The sequence below is a fragment of the Eleutherodactylus coqui genome, chromosome 7 (genome assembly GCF_035609145.1).
Source record: "Eleutherodactylus coqui strain aEleCoq1 chromosome 7, aEleCoq1.hap1, whole genome shotgun sequence".
In the NCBI taxonomy this organism is placed as follows: Eukaryota; Metazoa; Chordata; class Amphibia; order Anura; family Eleutherodactylidae; genus Eleutherodactylus; species Eleutherodactylus coqui.
In genome coordinates this window covers 205,913,394-205,940,311 of record NC_089843.1, presented here as the reverse complement: position 1 = coordinate 205,940,311, position 26,918 = coordinate 205,913,394, and the positions used below count along the sequence as shown (strand labels likewise).

General features: G+C 47.3%; 2 protein-coding genes across 2 annotated transcripts in view; one reads left to right on the top strand and one right to left on the bottom strand.

Annotated features, from left to right (window-relative positions):
* Positions 1-26,918, bottom strand: part of CFAP299 (cilia and flagella associated protein 299) — a 446,034-nt gene that overhangs the window by 108,179 nt on the left and 310,937 nt on the right. The window lies entirely within an intron of this gene.
* On the top strand, positions 18,303-19,622 carry LOC136573257 (F-box only protein 24-like). The gene has a single exon (XM_066574555.1). It carries the CDS (start codon positions 18,303-18,305, stop codon positions 19,620-19,622), a length of 1,320 nt encoding a protein of 439 aa, XP_066430652.1.

Sequence of the window (26,918 nt, the reverse complement as noted above, 5' to 3'; positions counted from 1 at the left end):
AGGCCTGGGATGGGGGGTCAGAAACACTATCTTTTTCCTTAAAGAGAGCACCTAGACAGTGAGTGAGGAGACTCAAGTGGCCATGCACGCTCCTCTGGGTAATATGCAAATAAGGGAGGTGGAATAAAACTTCCACAGTGCCACCTATTGAAAAGCAGCATTCCTACAAGAATGCTGCCTTCCAGTAGGTGGCACTGTGAAGGTTTTATTTCATCTCCCTTATTTTCACATTGAAATGAACATCTCCATTCGGTTGAGTTCATTTTTATGCGGGTCAGATGATATTTATTTCAGATATATATAGGGTTACCTTTACTTACAAAATTAGATTATAATTTCTAAATGTATCTATAAAGAATGAAGATGAAGCTATTTCTTCTTTTTGCTCCAGAACTATATAAACAGTTTTCCGCATATATTATTGCATCTACTTCAATCCCTCCCAGTTTCCTTACTGCTCAGTAAGGCCAAAACTTTTCCATTGAGCCAAAACTTTTTCTCCTTCCGCCTGAGCTTATAGTCCTTTAATGTGTTCCACAACATGCCATCTTCTCCCCTGCTGAGAGGCAGTTTAAGAGGTGCTGTTTATCTAGTCACACTAGTTCATCAGAACAAAAGGAGGATCAACAATACTTCGCATTCCCTTTCCCTCTCCCACCTGTGATAGCACCGAGCTCTGCAATATAACTTGCTGCAAAGAGTCAATAAACGACAGCTGCGAACCGTCAGCTATGACACATGACCAAAAAGGGACATTTGATATTAGCTTAGCTGAAGTCCATTTTCTTTGTGGATACTTTAAAGTGACCCTCCAGGTCTGGACAAACAAAGATGGCCGCATCGGGTCTCTGGCTACCTGATGCACACGGTCTACTAGTATGTATTAGTAGTCTAAGACATGCTGCTTCGATGGGCCAACACTGCCCATATGAGCTGCAATGGCCAATCAAAGCAGGTGTAGTGTCTTAAGAGTCCGTCTAAACTCATTTCACTAGCGAAGGATGTCTGAGCCGCTCATGCAACATGTTTTTTTTTTTGCATGACCGAATTGCGCACGCAGAAAACGGAAATATGAACGAATCCACTGAAATCAATGCATATTTCGTGTATAAATTTTACACGCACTAATACACCCGTGTTAGACTGATAGTGCATATACAGTGCGCAACAGATAGGAAGTGAAGCCATCATTGTCCAGGACCGGAGGGTCACCAGAACAGAATTTCAAGCAAAACCAACAGACGATGTTAAATTCTTAGTGCTTACTCACATGGGCGCGTTTGTACAGACAATAGAGCATATTGTTTCTAGAGATGAGCGAACACCAAAATGCTCGGGTGCTCGTTACTCGGCACGAAATTTTCGCAATGCTCGAGGGTTCGTTTCGAGTAACGAACCCCATTGAAGTCAATGGGCGACCCGAGCATTTTTGTATATCGCCGATGCTCGCTAAGGTTTTCATGTGTGAAAATCTGGGCAATTCAAGAAAGTGATGGAAACGACACAGCAACGGATAGGGCAGGCGAGGGGCTACATGTTGGGCTGCATCTCAAGTTCCCAGGTCCCACTATTAAGCCACAACAGCGGCAAGAGTGCCCCCCCCCCCCCCCCCCGCACTGTCAGCGTAAAGATCGTTCTCCTCTGGCACAGCTGTAACAGCTGTGGCAGAGAAGAACGATGTTTGCCCATTGAATTCAATGGAACCAGCAATACAGCAGGTTCCACTGAATGCAGTGGGCTGCCGGCGATCGCAGGATGAATGGTCGGGAAGGGGTTACATATATAACCCCTTCCCTGCAATTCATCCAGAAATGTGATACACTAAAAATATATACCGGCGTATAAGGCGACGGGGCGTATAAGACGACCCCCCAACTGTCACCTTATACGCCGGCAATACAGTGGAGCAAAGAATAAAAAGCATTACTTACTTCTTCAGACGATCTGCGCCGCTCCTGCAGGCTGTCACTCCTTCCTGGTCCATGGACTAAAGCTTTCTCTATGAAAGGCTTGAAATCCCCGCCTCCAGAAACACAGCCAATCACAGCAATTCAATGACATCACTGTCATTGGCTGTGATTGGCTGAAGACACGTGTGTTTCTGGAGGCTGGGATTTAAAGCCTTTCATAGAGAAAGCAATGCTCTGCCGGGAACCAGGAGGGAGCGACAGCCTGCAGCAGCACCGCAGAACGCCAGGAAGGAGTGACAGCCTGCAGGAGCGGCGCAGATCGTCTGAAGAAGTGAGTAATGCTTTTTATTCTTTGCTCCACTGTATTGCCGGCGTATAAGGTGACAGTTGGGGGGTCGTCTTATACGCCCCGTCGCCTTATACGCCGGTATATATTTTTAGTGTAACACATTTCTGGATGAATTGCAGGGAAGGGGTTATATATTTAACCCCTTCCCGACCATTCATCCTGCGAACGCCGGCAGCCCATTGCATTCAGTGGAACCTGCTGTATTGCCGGCTCCATTGAATTCAATGGGCAAACATCGTTCTTCTCTGCTACAGCTGTTACAGCTGTGGCAGAAAAGAAGGATTTGTCTTCTACATGTTCTCAATGGGGTCGGCGCTGCTGCCGCCGGCCCCACTGAGCGCATATAGAGACGATTTATGGCCTTTAGAAGGACCGTTGGGGTTCTTGAAGCCTACAATACACCTAACACTCTCCCTATAGCAGCTCCAACACGATACCACTTTCCCTGAACTAATGTCAGAATACATCCGTAGCGAGCCGTGGGAGGGGCAGATTTCAATACTCAGGTGACACCTTATCTCCCCAGCCACTCACAGCAGGGGGGTGGTATAGGGCTTAAACGTTGCAGGGGGAAGTTGTAATGCCTTCCCTGTCTTTCAATTGGCCAGAAAAGCGCGCTAACGTCTCAGAGATGAAAGTGAAAGTAACCCGAACACCGCGTGGTGCTCGTTAAGAGTAACGAGCATCCCGAACACCCTAATATTCGCACGAATATCAAGCTCGGACGAGTACGTTCGCTCATCTCTAATTGTTTCCAATGGGTTCATTTTCACTTTCACTTACGCGCACAAAAAAAAAAAAAAAAAATGCAACATGCTCTACTTTAGGCCACATTTGCACGCCAAAGGCACCATAGGTGTCTACAGGGGTGCGCAAATCTTAAAGGGGTGGTCTCGCGAAACCAAGTGGGGTTATACACTTCTGTATGGCCATATTAATGCACTTTGTAATGTACATCGTGCATTAATTATGACCCATACAGAAGTTATTCACTTACCTGCTCCGTTGCTAGCGTCCTCGTCTCCATGGTTCCGTCTAAATTCGCCGGCAGCTTGCTTTTTTAGACGCGCTTGCGCAGTCCGGTCTTCTCCATTCAGCACGAGCCGCTTCAGTGTGCTCCCCGCTACAGCTCTTCTGCGCATGCGCAGACGAGCTGTCACTGCTCGGGAGCGCGCTGAAGCGGCCATTCTGCACCATCCTCTGTTAGAGGAAGGTGCAGAAACTGGAGCTGCCCAGCGGAGAAGACCAGCCCAGCCCAGCAGCCCCGAGAAGCCTCCCAGGTAAGTGATGGGTCGGGGGGGGCTGCCGCTGCGCCGGGCTGCGCCGGGCTGCGCCGGGGGGGGGGGGGGGGGGGCTGCCGCTGCGCCGGGGGAGCTAGCGCTAGGCCGGGGGGGCTGTCGCTGCGATGGGGGGGGGGGGCTGTCGCTGCGCCGGGGGAGCTAGCGCTAGGCCGGGGGGGCTGTCGCTAGGCCGGGGGGGCTGTCGCTGCGCCGGGGGAGCTAGCGCTAGGCCGGGGGGGCTGTCGCTAGGCCGGGGGGGCTGTCGCTAGGCCGGGGGGGCTGTCGCTAGGCCGGGGGGGCTGTCGCTAGGCCGGGGGAGCTAGCGCTAGGCCGGGGGAGCTAGCGCTAGGCCGGGGGGGCTGTCGCTGCGCCAGGGGGGCTGTCGCTGCGCCGGGGGAGCTAGCGCTAGGCCGGGGGGGCTGTCGCTGCGCCGGGGGAGCTAGCGCTGGGGAGCCGGGGGCTAGCGCCGGTTACCTGCTGTCTGGTCGGCGGCTGCGGGGCGTCTGGTCGGCGGCTGCGATGCGTCCAGTTGCCATGGAGACACAGCTGGCGGCGTCTCGGGAGCGCGCACGTCGGGCTGCAGCGAGCGACTGGGAAAGAGCCGGCGGCCATCTTGAGGAAACTTTTATAACTTGCTGAAACGCTGGAACGGTAAGTACGAACCAGCTAGAAATGTCATTTACAGGGGGGCTTAGTAATGTGTGTTTAATGGGGGGGACTGGGCAAAAAAAAAAATTAAATGCTTCCTCGAGACATCTCCTTTAACCCAATCACTGCTCATTGAACTATGCAGAGTGGTGGGAAAATCGAAAACAGTTGGGTCTAATTAGGCTGCACAGCCTTTTTAAATTACCCGCGCCGATGTGAATGGACCAGTGATAGCGCGACCTTCACATGTGATAGCGCGACCTTCACATGTGATAGTGCAACTTTTTGAACTGTGAAGGTCGCACTATCGTGAGCGTTTCTGTGCTCATGCTCATCTGAAGGAGCTCTTAATGTCATTATAATGAAATGTTTATATATGTTATGTAAAAACGGACTATTTATAAACATCTCAAAGAAAAATCTACCTGCCTTAATAATATTTTGAATATATTTTGCATTTTTAAGATCATAATCATTTTTTGCTATAAAAATATTTTTTATAAAAAACAGACAATAAAACAATATAATAATAATAGAGTTTATATCATCAGGACACCCACTGGCCTGATAGAGCCACAATGACCTGTCTGCTATGTTTAGGGAAAGCCTCTGTCAAAACAATGAACATTCAATACACTGCAATATGTGTATTACATTGTATGGCAGGAAGTAAACACTGGCAGCGGTGTGCAGCAAATGAATAATGAAAAGCTTGTACTCTGGATAATTACCAGCATTATAACAGTTACTACTGTGCGCCATTCCGGGAGGATAATCCCCTTTTATTCAACTGCATTCAATTAAATGGTCGGCAGTAAAACATGTCTTACTAGTCTTTTTGGATTGTTTGCACACGTGCGGCTTCAGGACATTGGACCTTTATTTGGCTACTTGATTCATGCACAGGGGGGTCATATTAAGGTGTCTTCTCATGGAACACAATATTCAGCAGGATACTGTGGATTGTTCCTCTATCATAATCTGTAGGTCTAAATGCAGATTTTAACATGGAAAAGCTGGTAGAATTCTGCCATTTTCAATTCTGCATTAAATCCGTACAAATAACAAGGATTTTGGTGCAAATCATTCTGTGCGGTGGAGCATTGAGCAGCGTTCTGCAAAATATTTATGTGACAGACTCATTAGAGTTGCATGAGCCTTCTCCTATACCCCCATATGCCTTCAGTGTAAAGCTTTATTCACGCAAGCATATATCGGCCGGGCTTTCACAGTCAGCTGATATACGCTGCCCATCTGATGCATTGGTTTATAATGCATCAGTTCAGATAGGCGTATTCGTGCAGCGTAAAAGTGCCCAGTCAAGATAGTGTATACAGTTCACATTTCGGCCGGGTGCTTTTACGTTGGCCAGGAAAGATAGTTCAGGAACTGTCTTCTGGCCAGAATACGGCAGTGGCTCCCATAGACTCCTATGGGAGCTGCCGGAGAAGGGAGGTGGGAGGGAGTTTAGTGGTGTGTTTGCTAAACTCCAACCCCCTTCCCTCCTCCTCTCTGCCCCTTGCCAGGTGTTTGGAATGGGAGACGATGGGGCGGGAGCTAGTTGCTAAGCCCCTCCCATTGCTGGCAGCCGACAAGGGGCGGAGAGCTGGTGAGCATGCGGAAAGGGGGAGGCAGTTTAGCAGAGGGGCCCCACGCTGTAACCTCAGCCCTGGCTCTCTCAGAATAGGTGGTACACGGACCCAGGACAAGGACAGACAAACCCAATGCACAAACTCACTTACTACACAACCTCGCACACTACAGCAGATGGTAAAGCTGAATATTAAGACAAGCTATTAGTTCGTACATTGGCCAATGAACTTAAGCTGCAAGGCCGCTATCAAGGCTCCTCGTGTCTTGCAGTCCCTACTCTAACAAGACACAAAACAGGCAGTACAGGACACCAAACACCCAGCAAGCTGCAAGCTGACATTTCACTACATACACAGAAAGCTGCAAGCTGACATTTCACTACACACAGAAAGCTGCAAGCTGACCTGACACAAACAAAGGCAGACAAGATTGTGGAGAAACAGCTTCCTCCTGCAGTGGGGCTGGGGTATATATCAACACCAAGACCCAGGGGATTGGCTGACCAGAACCACCACACCCACCAGCTCAATTAACCCTCACCTGTGCAGGTGTGCTCCTGGAACCCTGTAGAATAACAAACTCCAGCAGCACAACCTAACAGCAGGTTTCCTGCTTATTCGGTGGGTATTTGCACTGGCCCAGTCACTTCTATGGCCTATTTCAGGGCATAATGTGCAGCAAAATAGGACATACTGTGTATTTTTTCACGCAACCAAAAATCACTTGACAAATACGCAGATACAAATGAACCCATTGAAATCAATGGGATCTATTTACTGTGTATTACACAGGGGATACACCTCTGCCAAAGAAAGGCGACTCCCAGAATGGCTCCAACTACCGAGCAATAGCCCTCCTACCGCATGCAAGCAAGATCCTTCTGAAAATTATACAGGAAAGATCAGTAGTCGAAGTAGCGCTTCTTGATGCACAGGCAGGATTTTGGCGAAGACGTGGCACCCGCGACCATATTGCAAACCTGTGATGAACCATAGAAAAGCTAGAGAATACCAAAAGAATATTTACATCTGCATCATCAACTACATCAAGGCTTTTGATTGCGTCAATCATAAAAAGCTATGGCGCCCCCTACAAGAGCTGGGCGTATCGGCACATCAAGTCAAGGTGAAAATAGGTGGAAGAAACATCAACAATCACCCTTCTGCTGATGACACAACTCTGCTTGCAGAAACAGAAGCCGGTCTGAAGCAGCTGAAAAGTAAGAATAAAACTGAAAGTTAAAAAATGGGCCTCTACTACGGATGAGCGAGTATACTCGCTAAAGCACTACTCGTTTGAGTAATGGGCCTTAGACGAGTATCTCCCTGCTCGTCCATAAAGATCTGGGGACCGCCGCGGCTGACAGGTGAGTCGCGGCGGGGAGCGGAGCAGAGCGGGCGGGAGAGAGAGATCTCACCTCCGTTCCTCCCCGCTCTCCCCCGCAGCTCCCCGCCCCGCGGCGGTCCCGAATCTTTAAGGACGAGCAGGGAGATGCTCGTCTAAGGCACACTACTCGAGCGAGTAGTGCCTTAGCGAGTATACTCACTCATCCTTAGCCTCTACCTGAATTTAAAGACAACTAAATTTATGACAACTGCGACCAAATCGACAATGACTCGGCTCAAATATTGACCAGGATGTAGAATCTGTGCCAGAGATAAAATGTAGGCCAGCATTGGGGCGAAGCACGGTGCTAAACATGGACAAAATCTGGAAAAGAAGGGATATCGGCATAGCAACTAAATGCAGGATAGTGTAAACCACCGCTGTCCCCAGAGCCATGTATGGATGTGAAAGCTGGACTGCAAGGGAAGCGGATAGAAGGAGGATTGATGCGTTGGAGCTGTAGTGTTGGCAAAAGCTGCTGTGTATGCCCTGGACGGCAAGAGTAACAAGCAGAGAAGTCCTGAATCATCTAAAACCCGAAATATCACTGGAGGACAAGATGGCTGGATTCAGACTCACGGATTTTGGCCATAAAATGCAAAGTGAATGAACAAAAGTGGATTCTAGATCAAATTAATATTTGGTGTGAGCGCCTTTTACCTTCAGAACAGTTTTTCAAACTCTTAACCAGGAAGCTCTGCCGTAGGACTTCAAACTAGTGCCGGAGATGCAGAGGAGACGTGCGGCGGAGCCGGACAGCGCCTCTTAGGTGATGGTTTTTTTTCATGCAGCTAGGGCTTATTTTCTGGGTAGGGCTTACATTTCAAGCCTCCCTCCAAAAATCAAGGCAAAAGAGCATACAAAGTCATATTGACTTTGTAGCGACACAAAAATCGCGATATCACTGCGAGAAAATGCAGTGATATCGCACAGAACACTGATGCGATATCACTGAGATTTTCTTGAAGGCTATATTGCTGTTGACCATGTGAAAGAGGCCTAAATGATCCACCAAAATCTGAATGGGTGCATTTAATGAAAATATTTAGCCCAGTGAAATATAATTTGCTGAAATCTCTTCCTAAATTAGGTGCCCTTTTTGTTCCCAGTGTGGAACTATTAGTTCCAGATGTCTCATGTCACAAATGTTTAGAACATATCCATCCGTAGCTTAAAACTTTGATGCAGCATATTACTGTATGTATCACACCGAATCGCAACAGATTGCAAATAAACGTGCCATCGTTCCTACTTCTGCTTGTTTTTGTAAGTCTGGAGCTGCCTGGAAATCCAAAGTATACTTCCTGTTATTTGCAAGAGACAATCATACAAAGAATTACCGCATAACTTTTTCTACACGGGCGATACAGCATCGCCGTGAGACAACCGAGGCAATATCGCTGGTTCGTGCGATATCGCTGCATCTTCTCCCGGCAATATCGTGATTTTGTAGCGCTACAAAGTCTTATGTGACGCTACAAAGTCGCGCGAATTTGTAGCATCACATGCAAGGATTTTAGGGGGAGGCTTGAAATATAAGCCCTACCCCGAAATAAAAGCTGTAGCTGAAGAAGAGAAAAAAAATACACATACATCACCTTAGACGCGCTATCAGTCTAGCCGAATCTTCTCCCTGGGTCCCGGCACTGATCTTCTTCTGTTCTGGCCGGAGATAGAAAGATTCCTGGGTTCTGAAAACGCTGGCTGTGATTGGCTGAAGCTTAGCCAATCACAGCCAGCACTCGATGAATGACTGTGATTGGTTCAATCACAGTCATTCATCGAGTGTTGGCTGTGATTGGCTAAGCTTCAGCCTATCACAGCCAGCGCTTCCAGAAGGCGGGGATTTTTTAATCCCTGGCCGGAACAGAAGAAGGCAATGAGTGTCGGTACCCAGGGAGTAGATGCGGCCGGGCTGACAGCGCGTCTAAGGTGATGTATGTGTATTTTTTTAAATTTTTTTCTGCTGTTAGGTCTTAGTTTAGGCTTTGACAGTAGGATTTCCTACTGCCAAATTGCATCGCACTGCAGTAAAACCGCGTTTTCGTGCGATGCAACAGAGAGGAAGGCTTCCTAGGGAAACATGGGCTACAAAATCTCATGAGACACGTGCATATCACCGGACCCACGAGGTTTTTGTGTCAGGTTGTCGCATGCTACAGAACATCGCATGTGTGAAGTAACGCATAGGAAAGCATGGGCTTCACATACATGCGATTTCTAGCATTGCAGCAACGCTACAACATAGTGCGACTTTGTTGCCCGTGTGAACGAGGCCTAAGAGGCCTTGAGAGGGTGCAAGTATACTTTCAACCTCTCGAGGCCATTCGAAAACCAGTGCAGCTACTTCCTTTGTCTGTCTCCTGCAAACAACAGAAAGTTTACTACAGATTTCCAGGCAACTCCAGACTTGCAAAAGCAAAACAATGCATGCACCTAGTGCAATGACATGCTTGTTTGCAATCTGTCACAATTGGGTGTGACGCATGCAGTGATAGGCTGCATAGGACATAGAGCCAGCTAACATACCATCTCAACTGGTACAAAGCCAAAGTCATAACTCAATAAAAGCACATTGCCAATTACATGTGATCCAGGCAACACAAAACTAGCATTAAATTCCCAGGAACAACCCCAAAAAATTGTTATTATTTGTTGATGGTACGGCTACTCATGTACGCAGGCATCTACTAGTCATTTGTACTGGAAACAGCAGAAAAGAAGGAAAACAGATGATTGCTCTTATGAAAAGACATTCGCCTATTGTACAATATAAATGCATGCTTTCCAATCAGTAAAGATCTGTATCGCCAATCTGCATCCATTTTTCCACATCTTACTGTGTAAAAGGACCCTTAGATATCCTTAAACTACACAAGTCGAGAAAATGCTCCTGTAGGTTTAGTCATTAGTAAGATAAGATGGTAAAGGAGATTTTTTTCCCAAAGGCTCTCTGCTGTGTTAACTCAGACAGCTTTACTGTGTGTTGATGACTTATCTTTTCTGGGAAGGAGAATTGAAGCTTGTTCTTTCAAACAAAGCACAAGTAAACTTGAGACGCTGAAGAATGACAAATTGCAAAGAGGAGCTGAGGAAAACAAAGGCAGACAATCCCACCATTAAGCCCCACCGCAGACCCTTGTTGCACCAACAATGTAACAGGTGCTCTTTTTAGGCCCATCTGTAGGTTTATACAGAGGAAGACCTTTTAAAAATGACAAGGACCACTTTTATTACCCTTCCAAAGAGGAGCAGTTCAATCAAAAGACAACATTTTCTCTGCTGATCACCGACGATGATGTCGCATTCTAAAAGCTACATAAAGGCAAAAAAAAAAAAGTGATGCTGTTGTAGCGAAATCCATGTAATCAAGCCAATATATTATGCATTGCTGAACTGCTGCTGCTTTACACACCATGTATTAACCCTTTCCAATCCAATTTGTATCCTGCTTTTCCTAGGGGGCTTATTCTTTTTCTGCCATTATACAACGGTGCTATCTGCTGGCTAAAGCCAGTACTGCATGAGGTGACATGTTGGATAGGCTCCGACAGCAGAGAGCTTGGTAATATACAGTAAGAGAACCCCGGCGGATGTCCTCCAACATCGGAGCTGTTCAGCCTTAAATCATAATGTCTTTAGATGTCAGACAGTGGGTTGGAAAGGGTTAAAGAAACACGGAGAAGGAATTTATTAAGACCGTCATCGGTCTTGATCCACTTTTCATTTGAGTACAATGTAGGCATAGATTTAGGCTCTATTTTACACCAGCTTCTAGCATAAATTTCTAGCCATTCTATTAGCCCATAGGAGGCCCACCCCTCCTACTAAACTCCACCCACTTTTCTCACCACTTTTGAAAAGTTACAAGACAAGCACAAAATGGCCAAAAAGTTACAAATTAGCGTGCAAATGTGGCATCAACATAATTCGCAACTTTTTTGGAAAACTGGCGTAGACTGTTTAATAGAGATGAGCGTGCATACTCATTGAGGACACATACTCGAGCGATTATCGTCCTTTTCGAGTATCTGCCTGCTTGTCCGCAAAGATTCGGGTGCCGGCGGGGGGCATCAGGGAAGGGCGGGGGGGAAACGGGGGGAGTTCTCTCTCTTTTCCCACCCCCCTCCCCCGTTAACCCCTGCTCACTCCCGCAACCCACGGCTCACCCCCGCCGAATCTTTGCGGACGAGCAGGCAGATACTCGGAAAGGACGATACTCGTATTTGTCCTTAACGAGTATGCTCGCTCATCTCTACTGCTTAACAAATCCCCCCTGTGTGTGGGATTTACAACCTGGTTACAATAAAATAATCTCTGTAGCCTCTCCCTGTTTTTGGTGCAGGAACCAGAATCCCGAATGCTTGGCATATAGCCAACCATTGTTATTAAAGGGGTTGTCCCGCGCCGAAACGTTTTTTTTTTTTTTCAACAGCCCCCCTGTTCGGCGCGAGACAAACCCGATGCAGGGGTTAAAAAAGAAAACCGGACAGTGCTTACCTGAATCCCCGCGCTCCGGTGACTTCTTACTTACCTGGTGAAGATGGCCGCCGGGATCTTCTCTCTCGGTGGACCGCAGGGCTTCTGTGCGGTCCATTGCCGATTCCAGCCTCCTGATTGGCTGGAATCGGCACGTGATGGGGCGGAGCTACCAGGAGCCGCTCTCCGGCACGAGCGGCCCCATTCAGAAAAGAAGAAGACCGGACTGCGCAAGCGCGTCTAATCCGGCGATTAGAAGCTGAAAATTAGACGGCACCATGGAGACGAGGACGCTAGCAACGGAACAGGTAAGTGAATAACTTCTGATAACTTCTGTATGGCTCATAATTAATGCACAATGTACATTACAAAGTGCATTAATATGGCCATACAGAAGTGTATAACCCCACTTGCTTTCGCGGGACAACCCCTTTAAAGCATTGAACACATAGTGGATATCTTCAAAGTATGGCACTGCATCTGTGATAGGACTACACAGCGGAGGACGTCTTGATTGCGGTGGGAAAAACCCGTTCATACCTCAGTGTTTTCCTTTTCATGTTGACCATAGAATGTCTATGCACTAGAGATGAGCAAGTACGCTCATTGAAGGCTGATACTCAAGAGAGCATCGGTCCTTTCGAGTAACTGATTACACGTCCAAGGACCATGCGCGCGGGGGGGGGGGGGGGAGCAGTGGGGGAGATCTCTCTCCACGCATGGTGATCGGACAAGTAATCGGTTACTCGAAAAGACCGATGCTCTCTCAAGCATCATTCTTAAACGAACGTGTTCACTCGTCTCTACTATGTACCTATTTCTTACACTTACCAAGAAAGTGGAGCCTTTCAAATTTACAAATCATATATATGGCTCTTTTTGTTATCAGGCCAAAATGTCCATAAATGGGGAATATTCATTGAAATGTTAGAATTATAATGGTCATCTATGGTAAGAGATGGATCTTGCTTTAGAAATGAAACCTGAATTAGCCTGAGAAATTGAGTCTATGCCACAGTCCTGTAGTGTTTGGACCACTGCCTGAAGCGTGCTGTTCCTTCGCAGTGAATCAGTCCATGAGTTAAGGTCACCTTGGGTGTGGGTTGCCTTTGGTTTCTAATTCTAGGTCAAGGAAAAGCCTCTGTTTTGCAGAATTAGAGAGTGCATGCTCTTTTTAAGAGTTCATCGAGTGCTAAAATTCCATTTTTCTCTATTCTTCAAAGCAGACATAAGACCAGCCTGTTTCTTTTAAAAAAGGAACTAATGTTGTATATAATATCTCCTTTTTACCTCCTGACAATAGTAAATCTCACATCAATCAAATCTTAACCCATACTTAATCCGTGCTTTCTCTACTATACTCCCACCATATCCTCATGGGCTGATCAGGATTGTGTATTCTTGGTATTTCATCTGATTTCCCCACCAACCAGTCTATTTTGATGGCCTATAAATGAAGCCACTGATGTGTTAATTAAATCATGCATCGAATCTGAGCTAAAACTATTTTTTTCAAACCAACTGCACTCCATCTTCTAGTTTAAGTAGCATTTGGTTGGCCCTGAAAGGGACTGTCCAGGAATTTACAAAATTGGAACCAAATTTTCCCATAGAAGTCTATGGGGGTGCATAAATGATCGTGTAATACGTAAGGGGATGTGTGAAACAAGGCGCTATTCAGGTTAAGAAAAAACACATTTGAAACTCATTTTAGCTAAATAGTCATATAAATCAGCGTGTGTTTGTGCAAATAAACGTGTCCTGCGTGCACAAAAAGTTCAGTAAAATGCGCTGATATTAAAAAAGCCTTGTATATAGCAGAAATACGTTGCGCTGAGGCGTGTGTGTAAAAATGCATACGCCTATGGGAATCCGCCCTAAGTCTAAAACTTGATGTCATGTAACATGTAGCCCTGGTTTAACAATTAAGCTTCTTTAAAGTGTAACTGTATGTTCAGAATTTTTGTTGGCCGTTTAGTCATTCATGACCCTCAGCGACCCTAAAGGTGAGCTCTCTCCATGTTTTCGGTTTTACACTGCTTCTTTCAGTTGTGTGATATCCATACCAGTATTAGCTCTGATGGTATCAGCCATCATGTTCTTTGGCGGTCAGGTTTTCTTCTGCCACTGATCTGTCCAAGCATTATAGATTTTTCTAGCGACTTTGCTCGCATTAAATGGCCAAAATATGTGAGTCTGAGCCCGGTCATCTTGTCCTCAGTCAGCCTCAGCCTGGTCATCTTGTCCTCCGTGAGCCTGAGCCCGGCCATCTTGACCTCCATGAGCCTGAGCCTGGTCATCTTGGCCTCCGTAAGCTTGGTCATCTTGGCCTCTGTGAGCCTGGTCATCTTGTCCTCAGTCAGCCTCAGCCTGGTCATCTTGTCCTCCGTGAGCCTGAGCCCGGCCATCTTGACCTCCGTGAGCCTGAGCCTGGTCATCTTGGCCTCCGTGAGCTTGGTCATCTTGGCCTCTGTGAGCCCGGTCATCTTGTCCTCAGTCAGCCTCAGCCTGGTCATCTTGTCCTCCGTGAGCCTGAGCCCGGCCATCTTGACCTCCGTGAGCCTGAGTCTGGTCATCTTGGCCTCCGTGAGCTTGGTCATCTTGGCCTCTGTGAGCCTGGTCATCTTGTCCTCAGTGAGCCTGACTGAGCCCGGTCATCTTGTCCTCCGTGAGCCTGAGCCCGGTCATATTGGCCTCCGTGAGCCTGAGCCTGGTCATCTTGGCCTCCGTGAGCTTGGTCATCTTGGCCTCCAGTGATATATTGGGTCTTTTATGATTCAGTACTTCTCTGTTTGTTACTCTAGCTGTCCAGGGTATACACAGCAGCTTTCACCAGCACTACAGCTCCAACGCATCAATCCTTCTTCTATCAGCTTTTTTCGAAGTTTAGCTTTCATCCTGGCTATGGCAAGAACAGTGGTTTTCACTTTCAGTTTTAATCTTCCATATCCGCTGCTTCAGACCGGCTTCTGTTTCTTCAAACAGAGTTGTGTCATCTGCGTAGCGGAGATTGTTGATGTTTCTGCCACCTATTTTCACTCCAATTTCCACTTCATCTAGGCCCATTTTCTGCATGATCACTTGCGCATATAGGTTAAACAAGAATGGTGAGAGGACACAGCCCTGTCGGACACCTTTGCCGATCCCAAACCAATCTGTGTCCCCATACTGTGTTCTCACAGTGGTTATTTGTGTATAAAGTGATTTTATCAGCTTGATTAGATGTGCCGATATGCCCAGCTCTTGTAAGGTCTTCCATAGCTTGTCATGGTCAACGCAGTCAAAAGCCTTGATGTAGTCGATGAAGTGCATGTAGATATTCTTTTGGTATTCTTAAGCTTTTTCCATGATCCATCTCAGGTTTGCCATGTCGTCTCCGAAATCCTGCCTGCGCCTCAGGGAGCTCCACATCAACTACTGATATCAGTCTTTCCTGTATGATTTTGAGAAGGATCTTGCTTGCATACTGAATGAGGGCTATTGTTTGGTAGTTGAAGCAATTCTGGGAGTCGCCTTTCTTTGGTAGAGGGATAAAGACAGATCTTTTCCAGTCCTGTGGCCATTGTGTGGATGCCCATACTGCCTGGCACAGTGTTGTGATGGTTTTCACTGGTACTGGCAGCAGTAGCTCTGCCAGTATGTTATCTATGCCTGGTGCTTTATTTTTGGCTAGTTGTTAGAGATGAGCGAGCATACTCGCTAAGGGTAATTGTGTGAGCGAGCATTGGTTTGGGTGCCGGCAGCGAGCAGGGAGCTGCGGGGGAGAGCGGGAAGGAACGGAAGGGAGATCTCTCTCTTCCTCTTCCCCCCCACCCCCGCTCCCCCCTGCTGACAGACGCTACTCACCGCTCCCCCGCGCCGACACCCGAACCTTGTCTCTCGAGCGGGCAGGTACTCGCTAAGGGCAATGCTCGCTCGAGCAATTGCCCTTAGCGAGTATACTCGCTCATCTCTACTAGTTGTATCATTACCATAACCTCTTCTGACTCCATAATGGAGGGCTCCAAGTCCACAGGCTCCACCTCATGCAGTGGTCCAAGTTGCTGGCATATAGTTCCTCTGGGTATTCTCTCCACCTATACTTGATACTGTATGTTCAAAATTTTGCCATATCATATGCAAATGTCAAAAGTTTTGATCGCTGGGGGTCTGGGTGCTGAGATAGCCAATGATCACTAGAACAAAGCAGCAGAAGCACTCCTTAAAGGGGTTGTCCCGCGATAGCAAGTGGGGTTATACACTTCTGTATGGCCATATTAATGCACTTTGTAATATACATCGTGCATTAAATATGAGCCATACAGAAGTTATTCACTTACCTTCCCTGCGCTGGCGTCCCCGTCGCCATGGTGCCATCTAATTTCAGCGTCTAATCGCCCGATTAGACGCGCTTGCGCAGATGGGTCTTTTCCCTTTGGCTCGGCAGCAGCGGCGTTCTGGCTCTGCCCCCTTGTACGCGTCATCACGTAGCTCCGCCCCATGATGTGTGCCAATTCCTGCCTCCTGATTGGCTGGAATCGGCATATGTGACGGGGCGGAGCTACGCGATGACGCATAGAAGGGGGCGGAGCCAGAACGCCGCTGCTGCCGGACAGACCCGAAGGGAAAAGACCCATCTGCGCAAGCGCGTCTAATCGGGCGATTTAAGCGCTGTCTCTGCTCACTAGCGCTTCTGCTGCTTTGTTCTAGAAATCGGTGGACGTCTCAGCACCTGGACCCTGTTGATCAAAACATTTGACACGTTCCCACGATATGCGAAGTGTTGTTTCAAACTACAGTTACACTTTAACCCAATGCTCCTTACTAAACTGGGAAGTATCTTTTTCCTTATAGCCTTGTTCAATATCTAAAGCCTACACAGGATGCTAATAGCCAATAATGTAGTCTATGCACTCGGTGAATGAGCAAGAAGTGCAGGGAAACTTCAGCACAACAGTCTGCAGGATCCAATGTCAGTAATGCAAAAAGATCATAAACATTAAAATGGCAGTAAATGTTTTAAATGCTAATTATCGCTCTGCTAATTTGTTTCTTTTAGACACTCTATCCTCTTGTGATTCTTTACACACTCCGAATAACCTCACAATCTTGACGTGTAGATGATAATTTGCCAAATGCACATATATCGTACGAGTGATTTTCTAAAAACTGTAGCTTTTTTATGACCAACACCACAGTGAACTGGAACATGTGCAGCAGCCACACAGACCGTTCATACCTCACCCTCTGCAATCAGTGCTTCACCTGCTCATATGGTGTGCACCTGTGATTTGTTGGCACAAGATACAAGAAATGCACAAAGTACAACGCCAAGTAACCCTCTAGTGACTCTGGAGACAATATATTCTTAGAGTTCATGTTCCATATTGCATTCCATTTTGGTAACACTATCACACCTTCCAGGTGAAAAGGTGAGCTCCACGGCCACTGCATGCTGCTCATATGTCTCAGGTATCAAAAACACCTGTACTAAACTATTTGCTTCTAGTCTAACATTAAAAATCAAATCTACTCACATTTGTTTTCCCTGCAATGCCTTTGGGCATAGAGCCTATTGATTAATCATGGCTGCAGACTTAAAGCTATTCCCAAAAGATGTTACAGGTTCATGGACTCTTCAAATATTTGCAAGCTAACAGTGAAAAAGTCCACATGTAACATTCTCATTCCATTTTTTTTTCCCTTCCAGAGGCAAGAAGAAGAGCAGAATGTAGTTTCTACTATTTCATCTTGTATGCAATCCATGTTCTGTTGTAAAAAGTCATCATAAAATGTAATCTTTGGGCCAAAAGGTGTGTGAAAGAACCCTGAAGCAGAAATGTAACAGTGTGAAGCTACAGGAATATATTTGTAAATAACTATTGGTTAATGTAAACATATTATCACAATGTATCATTACTGTCAACAATCATTACTGTCTTCCATAAACAGCATTTGACACATGTGTCCACCCACTCTGGCTTGAACTTCGTTAAGGACTCCAATTTCTCATGATCCGAAGACGATGCTTTCTCATGTCTTCCAGTAAAAAGAAACTTATATACTACATGAATAGTTTTCTTTTTAACATGGGAGCGTATGGTTGGCTAATGGCCGATGGATGGCCTCTGTTACTGGCCTCAGTCACAGCTATCTGTGATAACTGCATCAGAAAAATGTGGCAGGGTCCTGGCATACAATGTGCAGAGCAGCGGGCTGTTATGATGTCATAATGCCACAGAGCTGCAGCCGGAGTGAGAACCCCACTAGCCTCTGCTCCCCGCCAGCCTCAACAGGACAATCAAGAGGAGGGCCGACCGCCACCAGGACAATGAAGCCAAATCTGTGGTCGGCGCATCGGCAGACGGTCACTTACCGGTCAAAAGACGATGCCTGGACCGCCCGCTAACCTGCAGCATTGTCCTCCAGGATCTTCCTCTAGAGTTGGTGGAGTGTGTTCTGCGGTACCTCGCAGTTCGGGATGTGGTGTCGCTGGGGGGGACGTGCCGCTACCTGCGTGACGTGTGTAACAGCCCACGGATCTGGAGGAGCCTGTGCTGGAGGATCAGCCCTGACGTAAGGGAGGCTGCCGACTGGAGGAGACTAACCATCCTGAACTACACGAAAGGGATGAGCTTCCACCATTTTGCCGGCCGCTGGCGTACGTCTAGTAGCATCATGCCGCCCGCTGCCCCCAATGGCTTCCAGCGCTTCCTGGTGACGGCAGACAACCTGTGCATCCTAGACCACTGCAGGGCGCTCTTCCACATCAGCGGCAACATCCGGGTTCCCAACTTCATCTTCCGCAATGGAGAGTGGGAAACCGACTTGAATTGCGCGGCGCTGCGCCTGGACGTCAAGGATTTCACCGGTGACCCGAGGAGCAGGTATTTCTACGTACTCGCCTCACGAGAGGTCAGAGACGCCAAGCAAGAAGCAAGAGAATGCGACTGCCTCGAAATCTACCATCAGTCCACTGCAAAGAAAATCTTCAAGATGACCTTCCACCCGTCCATGAAGATGAAGAAGATGGTCCTACTTGGCATGGAGGCAGATAGACAACTGCTGCTGCTTTCAGAGTCGGGGAAGGTCTACAGCGTCACCATCAACGAACTGTCCTTCAACCGTCCGAGATTGTACATCACCCACCTGAGGCTACGGAAGATCTCCGAGAGCCTCCCGGACGCGTCCGTCACCCAGATGTGCAGCCATCACAGCAGCGTCCTCTATGTCACCAGTGATGGTGCCGCCCACCTCGAGGCACACTCCGCTGCCATCTACCAGGATTTATTTGGGACCCTTGAAGGCTTCAACCCTCTGAACACGCAGACGCCCGTGCCAATATCCATCGCCAGCAAGGTGGTGCTCTGCTCTCTTGGGCGCAATCACCTGGCATTGGTAGACGAATTTGGCAGAATACTCATGCAAGGAAACAACCGTTTTGGACAACTGGGCACCGGGGACAAGATTGAGCGAGGCGACCCCTGCCAGATTCCATACTTAAGGAACCCAACTGATATATTTTGTGGTCTTAACCACACATTAGTCCTCGTGCCCTCCAGGGATTCGGTGATGGAAATCCACGGCTGTGGGTGCGGGGCTCAGGGGCGCCTCCCTGGATGGCCTAAAGGAAGCCCCTCTTTTGTAAAGCTGCTTTTGAAGGTTCCTGTGTTTGCCCGCCATATCTCCTCGACCCGCGACTGCCTTTATATCATGTCCAGTTACGACCCAGAGGAGGACAATCGATACCGCGCCATGCCCACCATCGCCTCTGATGGTGCGGGCACCGGGAAGGCGGCACAAGCCTGTGAGGAATTTCTGCACCAGCTACTCTGCTACACCAGTATCCAGGAGAGGGTGGCCAAGACCAGGGACTTCATCACCCACCTATCCCTTCAGGGGTATCAGAAGGACTGCCTGTGGCAGGCCTTGGGCATAGTTCAGCAGGCAGCTGAGACCAGTAGGACAGACGGGCACCAACATCACTGCAAAAAATAAAGTTACCTGAGAAAATGGAAAAAAAAATAAAATGTGTCAAATCACTTCAAAACGGCCCCATCTGAATACAGCCAAAGGGCTTTTTCACATGACCGTGTTAGCGTGGCATTTGTGTATGCAAAGACTGTGTGCCCAATACACAGAAAATAGAACTCATTGATTTTGATGGGTTCGTTCTCATGAAAGTGTTTTGCATGTGCATTTTGCGCCCGCGGATAAAGTAGGACCTGCTCTATCTTCTGGTGTTTTGCACAGCGAAGGCCCCCATAGAAGCATGTTGAAAGCAATGGGAGAACTCTGCGATCAGAGGATCCCTTGACCCCCGAAGTGATGCAAGGCTATTTTCATATGAAAACTCCTCGCATCCTTGGGGCTTTCACATGGATGGCGAGCACAATATGTGACAGGATTCACGGCCCCATATCACGCTCGCCTGCGTGAAGTTAGCCTTAGGAGAAAACCTAGAAGGTGAGTGAGAAGACTTATAAGGCCATGCATGCTTCTCTGGGTAATATATGCAAATAAGGAAGATGGAACAAGACCTCTGCAGTGCCACCTATTGGATGGCAGAGTCTAACATTGACTTGCAGGGATTCTGCCCTCCAATAGGTGGCGCTGCAGAGGTATTCCATCTTTCTTTTTTGCATATATTTTCCAGAGGAGCATACATGGCCTTATAAATCTCTTCACTTACCTTCTAGGTGTCTCCACACACCTTTTAGGTGCTCTCTTTAAGAGAGATGATACCCTTGCTAACCCACGTCACAGCCCTCTCACTAGCCAAGACAGGATCCTACTGCACACTGATGAGGGGCAATGACCCCGAAACAGCTGTCTGTGTATGGATTTTGGCTGGTTTTCAATTCCCAATCATTGTTATAAAGACCTGTATAAAAAGCTTGATATTGATTTGCAGGAATGCTGCCTTCCAATAGGTGGCGCTGTAGATGCATTGTTCCATTTTTTTATTTTAATTTTTTTTAAAATGCAACATGTGCTATTTTTGTCTGTTTCTGCCTCTTAATTTGTATTCATTGGTATTATTTCCTATTGGACAAATATGGATTAGCGTTTGCCCAGTAGAAAATACAAGCAATGAATGCAAATACGGAGGCGAATACAGATCAAAAAATCGTGAACTACTGACAACAGGCGGCTGAAATGTCATCTGTAACATGTCTGTATTTCGGATGTCTTACAATATACTCGGGCAGTATGAATGCAGTAAGGTTCTCATCAAAAATCTCGTGGGCAAAACCACATGTAGTTTTGCTGCACTTTTGCCATGTTTGCGATAAGAGAAATGCAAAATAGCACGTGGTTTTGCCGCTGAGGTTTCTGGTTTTTACCGCATCCAAAGGGACCATGTGAGTAAATGCACCTGAACAAGATGTGATCAAAACCTGCATGTGTGACAGCAGTCTGAGGCTTCATTCACACCAGCGTATATCAGCAGCGCTTTCACGGCCGACCAATATACACTGCCCATCTGATGCGTTGGTTCACAATGCATCAGTTCAGATGGGCGTAAAAATGGCCAGCTGGCAAAGATAGCTCACACGATGCACATTCCGGCTGGGCGTTTTTACGCCAGCCAGAAAAGATAGTTCAGAAACAATCTTTTGGCCGGAGTACGGTGGCGGCTCCAATAGACTCCTATGGGAACCTATGGTAGCTGCCGAAGAAGGGAGGTACTTTAGCACTGTGACTGTTAAACTCCCTCTCCCTTCTCTCCTCCTCTCCGCCCTTGCTGGCTGTTTGCAGTGGCAGGGGTCGGGATGGGGCGAGAGCTAGTTGATAAGCTCCCACCTCTCACGCCTCCTCTCCGCCCATTGTCGGCGGCTAGCAATGGAGGGGGCAGGACGAGGTGGGAGCTTAGCAACTAGCTTCCACTCCATCGCACCCCCTCACCTTGCCAAGAGTCGGCGAGAAGGTGGAAAGGGGGAGGCAGTTTAGCAGAGCTTAGCTGCCTCCCCCCATCCGATAGTAACCCGGGCTGACGTATTCTTGCTGGACCGGGGCCGTTTAAATGGCCAAACAAACGGGAGATGCAGCCATGAGTTGGTCGGGCTGTGGCCAAGACACGGCCAACTGAAAATTGCCTATGCTCAGGTGAAAGAGCGGCTTCACATGAGCATAAGTAAATTTGTGTGTGCCTAAGGGTGAAGTCACACGAACGTATATCGGCTCGGTTTTTACGCCGAGCCGATATACGTTGTCCTCATGTGCAGGGGGGGGGGGGGGGAGGCTGGAAGAGCCCAGGAGCAGGAGCTGAGCTCCCGCCCCCTCTCTGCCTCCTCCCCACCCCCTCTCCGCCCCTCTGCACTATTTGCAATGAGAGGCGGCGAGACGGGGGCGGGGCTAAGTGGTGTGAATTAGCCCCGCCCTGTCCTGCCTCTCCCCATTGCAAATAGTGCACAGGGGCGGAGAGGAGGCAGAGAGGGGGCGGGAGCTCAGTTCCTGCTCCTGGCTCTTCCAGTCTCCCCCCCCCCTGCACACGAGGACGACGTATATCGGCTCGGCGTGAAAACCGAGCCGATATACGTTCGTGTGAATGCACCCTAAGTGCTGCGTTTTTTTGTGGAATTAACTGTGCTTTTTTGCACGCGCATCGGCATATTTTACTGCAGTTTCTGCGCTCACAAGACATGTTCATTTTCGCTGGACAAAGGCGCACCAAATGAAATGGCTAATTAGTCTTAATGAGTTCCAGATTGAGTACTGTACGCGTATTTGTGCATCACCCATTAGCTTCTATGGGGATCTTTAGTCCACAAATCTGCAGAAAAATATGTTCTAATTTTTTTTTTTTTGAGTGGCCAAAATGCGTGCAAAATGCAGTAATGTGAAGAAACGGAGTGAAATTAATGGGCTCTATTTATTCCGTGTGCAAATTTAATGCGTGCAAATACTAATCTTAGGCTGCATTCACACAGGCGAGCCTTATCTTGGTCCGAGTGTCGATTTTCATGGCGATGCAATGTGTTTAATGATTTTTAAAAATCGCATCGCTTCTGTGACATTGTGATCCTCATGCGTGCGATCGGATCGCAAGTGTTTCCCATTGACGTCAATGGTCAACATTGCATAGTGCTCAAATGAAAATTGCATGGCAAGTGAGTGCCATGTGATGTGTTTTAAGCTCCCATTGAAAACAATGAGTGAGGCGTGGTAAGGCCTCATTCACACGGGCGATGTGTATTTACACCGGCCGCATCACGGGCGAAAATTGCATTAATGAACAATAGCCGAGATTGAGTCTTGAGTTAGCAGGATTAGCATTTTCTCGTCCATTCACACTGGATTATCATGTGTAAAATACGCCGGAGCGCGGAATTTCATCGGTCGGCAGAAATCCTCGGAATAACTTCTAATGATTAAATAGCGGCAGCTGTCTTTTTTTCCGAGCGCGGGGTGCAGGTAAACTTCCTCCCACTTCCTTTTCATTTCAGCCCCTATGGGAGTCTCCAGCGTTTTACGTTAAAAGATAGGTCAAGGCCTATTTTTGACACAGTGTGAAAAGTCAGTGACCATAAACGGTTGGCGAGTTTATGCAATTTTTTCACGCGCCCAGAAATTCCCAAGTGACTGAATGCATTGTAAATCAATGCTTCACATGGGCGCGATTTTCAGGCGGCTAAATAGCCACATAAGAACGCTCGTGTGAATCAGGCATAACGAAGATAAAATGTGTAAAAAAAAACAAAAAACATTTCTCATGAAACCATTGAAAAGGATGGACTTCATATCTGTGCGAGTTTTCTGCGCATCGCACACAACTCGTGCGAGAATCTCGTCCGTTTGAATAAGCCCTTATGAATGACCTAAACACACCTGGTAGAAGCTGCCGACCAGCTGGACATTCATGACCTAGGTAATAAAAACAGTCCTTGCTCACCATGCAGGGGAGAAGTTCACTTCAGTGACTCATTGAATAGAATCAAGCCGCTTGACAACAACAACAAGCCAACTTTAAAAGCTAGTTGCTGCTCATGCTGATTAAGTATTTCATGCCGTGCCTCTGTCTTCCCAGCTGGGATGTGACCCGCAGCAGGATCTAATTGGAGAGGGATGCAGAAAAACATCTCCATAGATTGAGAATGTTGCAGGTCAAAACACAGCTGACGAGCTGCAGCAATAAAACACATCCAAGGAATCAAACAGCTAAAATCAAATAAAAACGTGTTGGAGTAAACGGCTTCAATATCATATTCATACGCAGAGAATTGAGTCTTTCCAGATGCCGAAACCTCAGCTACATTGGAGGATCAAAAAAAATGGACAACGGTTAAAGAAAGAAGATCCCAGGCTGCAAATCACTCACGGTTAACTAGTTACAGGTGCGAGCCATAGCCGCAGATGAAAAATATTAAAGTGCAATAGCTCTGGAGTGATGACATGTGTGTTCATAATACAATCATCACAAAGTGCGGCCAGGCACCTGCTTAATATTTGTTTTTCTATTTTCAGGAAATATTGAAAGGCCAGCGAAAGAGAAGAGCCCACCAACAGCTACTAATAAACACCATTAGGTTCTATTCGCATTCGGCACCTGCCATGTGGCCCTAACCATGCCAAATGCAATATGGCGCCGTAATCTTATGGAGGGTAGTTTGGAAATAGAAAATGCATTAGAGGGTCTGGTAAAGTCAGACCCCCCTGACCTAAACCTTCCCCCGAAAACCCATTCTGAATAAATAAAGACGTAATACAAGAGTCTAGATTTCATTGGCCACAGCACAAATAACCACAAGGAACTACAAGGACTTATGTGCAACGGCTGTATGCGTAAAATGCTGCGTGTAACTAGCTGTGTATCCTTGCTTATTATCTCATATGCATTTTTTCTCACACCTATGGCTGCGTATGGACCGCGTTTCAATATGGGTGCAACAACTTTTTACTGCCACTCTGTGAAAGCCCCTTGGATGTGAGATGTGAAAACAGCCTCACATCACTGTGGGGATGAAGGGAATCCCCGCCGTGGCTGTGATAGTCGCAGCAAGGGATCACAGAGTTCTCCCATTGCTTTCAATGGGGCCGGTCTGGCACCCCTAAATTGTATTTTAACAAGAACCAATATTTACCCCCAGCTGACACCCGCCCTGGCTCAGTAGCACCAATCACAGAAGATCCCTAAAATCAATTTTTATTAATATAAGTTAAAAAAACAATACTGGGCCTTTGGACAGACAAACGAAACAGAAAATGAATGAAAAAAAGACGAAACAACAAAAATACTCGTAGTTAGAATATTCTGAATGGGATTCTAACAACTGGTCTTAGATGTCCAACACAGTTACTGTTTCTATAAATTAAGATGAGAAAATCCCATAGAGAAAGAAGACTGCTGAATACTACTGAGAGCAGTGCAGGGAGAAGAGCCGGTGGACGCGGCTGAGCCCCGGCAGCTGAAGAAGGTGAGTATTCTTTCTTTTTAAATTTTATTCACAATTTTTTTCTTGTTATGTTTAAAGCCCTTCCCTGAAAAACAATTACAGGATGCCAGCAGCTGGATCCCCTATCGCAGCTGTCATCTGTGACAGCTGTGGTAGGGAATTCTTTATTCCCCACAGGGATGAAGAATTCCTTTGCTGCATCTGTCACAGATGTGGCAGGTGCAGCAGGGAATTCTTTTTCCTCGCGGGGATGAAGGAAACATCTGCTGCATGCGGCAGATGTGTTCTTCCTCCCCGCGGGAACACGGCAGCGGCAGACTGGTAAGAATTTTTTACACGAAAATTCTTGTTTTTCAGGGAAGGGCTTATATGTAAAGCCCTTCCCTGAAAAACAATGCAGGGATCCCAGAAGACCAATGCCTTCAATCGAGCCGTCGGCAGCAGCCGCGGCTCCATTGAAGACAATACATGGACCTTCATACACGCATGTTTTTGCACCTATGTACGCACATATGTACACACAAAAACCCGCTCGTGTGAAGCCACCCTTAGGATACTGTTGGTCATTAAAGCTTTATTCACACCAGCATATGTCGGCCGTGATTTCACAGCCAGACAATATGCACTGCAGATGTGATGCCTTGGTTTACAATGCATCAGTTCTGATGGCCGTATTCCTGCAGCATAAAGGGCTTTTATGCCAGCAAGGAAAGATAGTTCAGGAACTATCTTCTGGCAGCAATACAGCAGTGGCTCCCATGGGCTCCTATGGAAGCCTATGGTAGCTGCCAGAGAGGGGAGGTGGGAGAGAGTTTAGCAGCATGTCTGCTAAACTCACACCCCCTTCCCTCCTCCGCTTGCCGGCTGTTTGCAATGGAGCTAGTGTGCTATGCTCCAGCCCTCTCCCCTTGCCCAGAGCCGGCGAGGGGGCGGAAAGGGGGAGGCAGTTTAGCAGAGCTGGACCCAGGCCATCTGAGCGGGCGCACAAACGGCAGATTTGTGTGCTTGTTCATGCGATTTTTGGTCGTGCTGTGGTCGTGACAAGGCCAACCAAAAATCGCTACGCTCGTATGAAAGAGCCCTAAGGGAAATGTTACGCTAATATTGACTCAGGTAAGTGATGTAAATGCTGACATATTTTAGGAGAAATGCCATAATGAGTAATGTTTACGGTGCAGATGCTGTGGTTTGCAGGAGTGAGACTGCAGTGATAGATGATTGTTGCAGAACTGCTAGGGGTATTGTGTTTTACTGATGGGTATCGTATACAAGCAGATACATCGTTGGCTTGTTGAATCGAGAAATCATTCAGTCATTCATTCCCATTCAAGTGAGAATGACTGAATGATTCCATGTAAAAGAGCTTTAACTGTGTAGTTTGACAGTCTTATGTAACAGTCTTTGTTGTGGCCTTCGTGGATGTTGTATGAGTGGTTTCATTCCTAGACCTGGTGGCCATTGAAAGGTGTAGATCACCAGGTCACTGAGCTTGTGGCGCAGGCACATCTGATGAATGAAGGAGGTACTGTACCTCGTGGAGCGGTACCTGTTTGGTCTAAAAGGGGGGTATTGTGTTGCTGAGATAGTAAAATGCACATGCAAACATGAGATCAAGGTCAAGTGAGGTGTGGTTGAGCTGTGAGCCAATAAGGAAAACCGTGGCAGATTGCTAAGAGGTTGGCAGCCGAATGATTGTGTGCATTAAGACAATCCCTGGAGCCTCCTGATCAGAATCAAAGTAGTGGTTAGTATGGAGCATGGAGCTCCAGCTGCTGACTTACTGAATTCCCGAGTTACAGAGAGAAAGCCCTCCACCAGAGAGACTGCGAGTGTATAGCATTGAGAGACATGTTAAATGTCCATAGAGCTACGCCAGGCCTGTTTAATTAATGTAAGG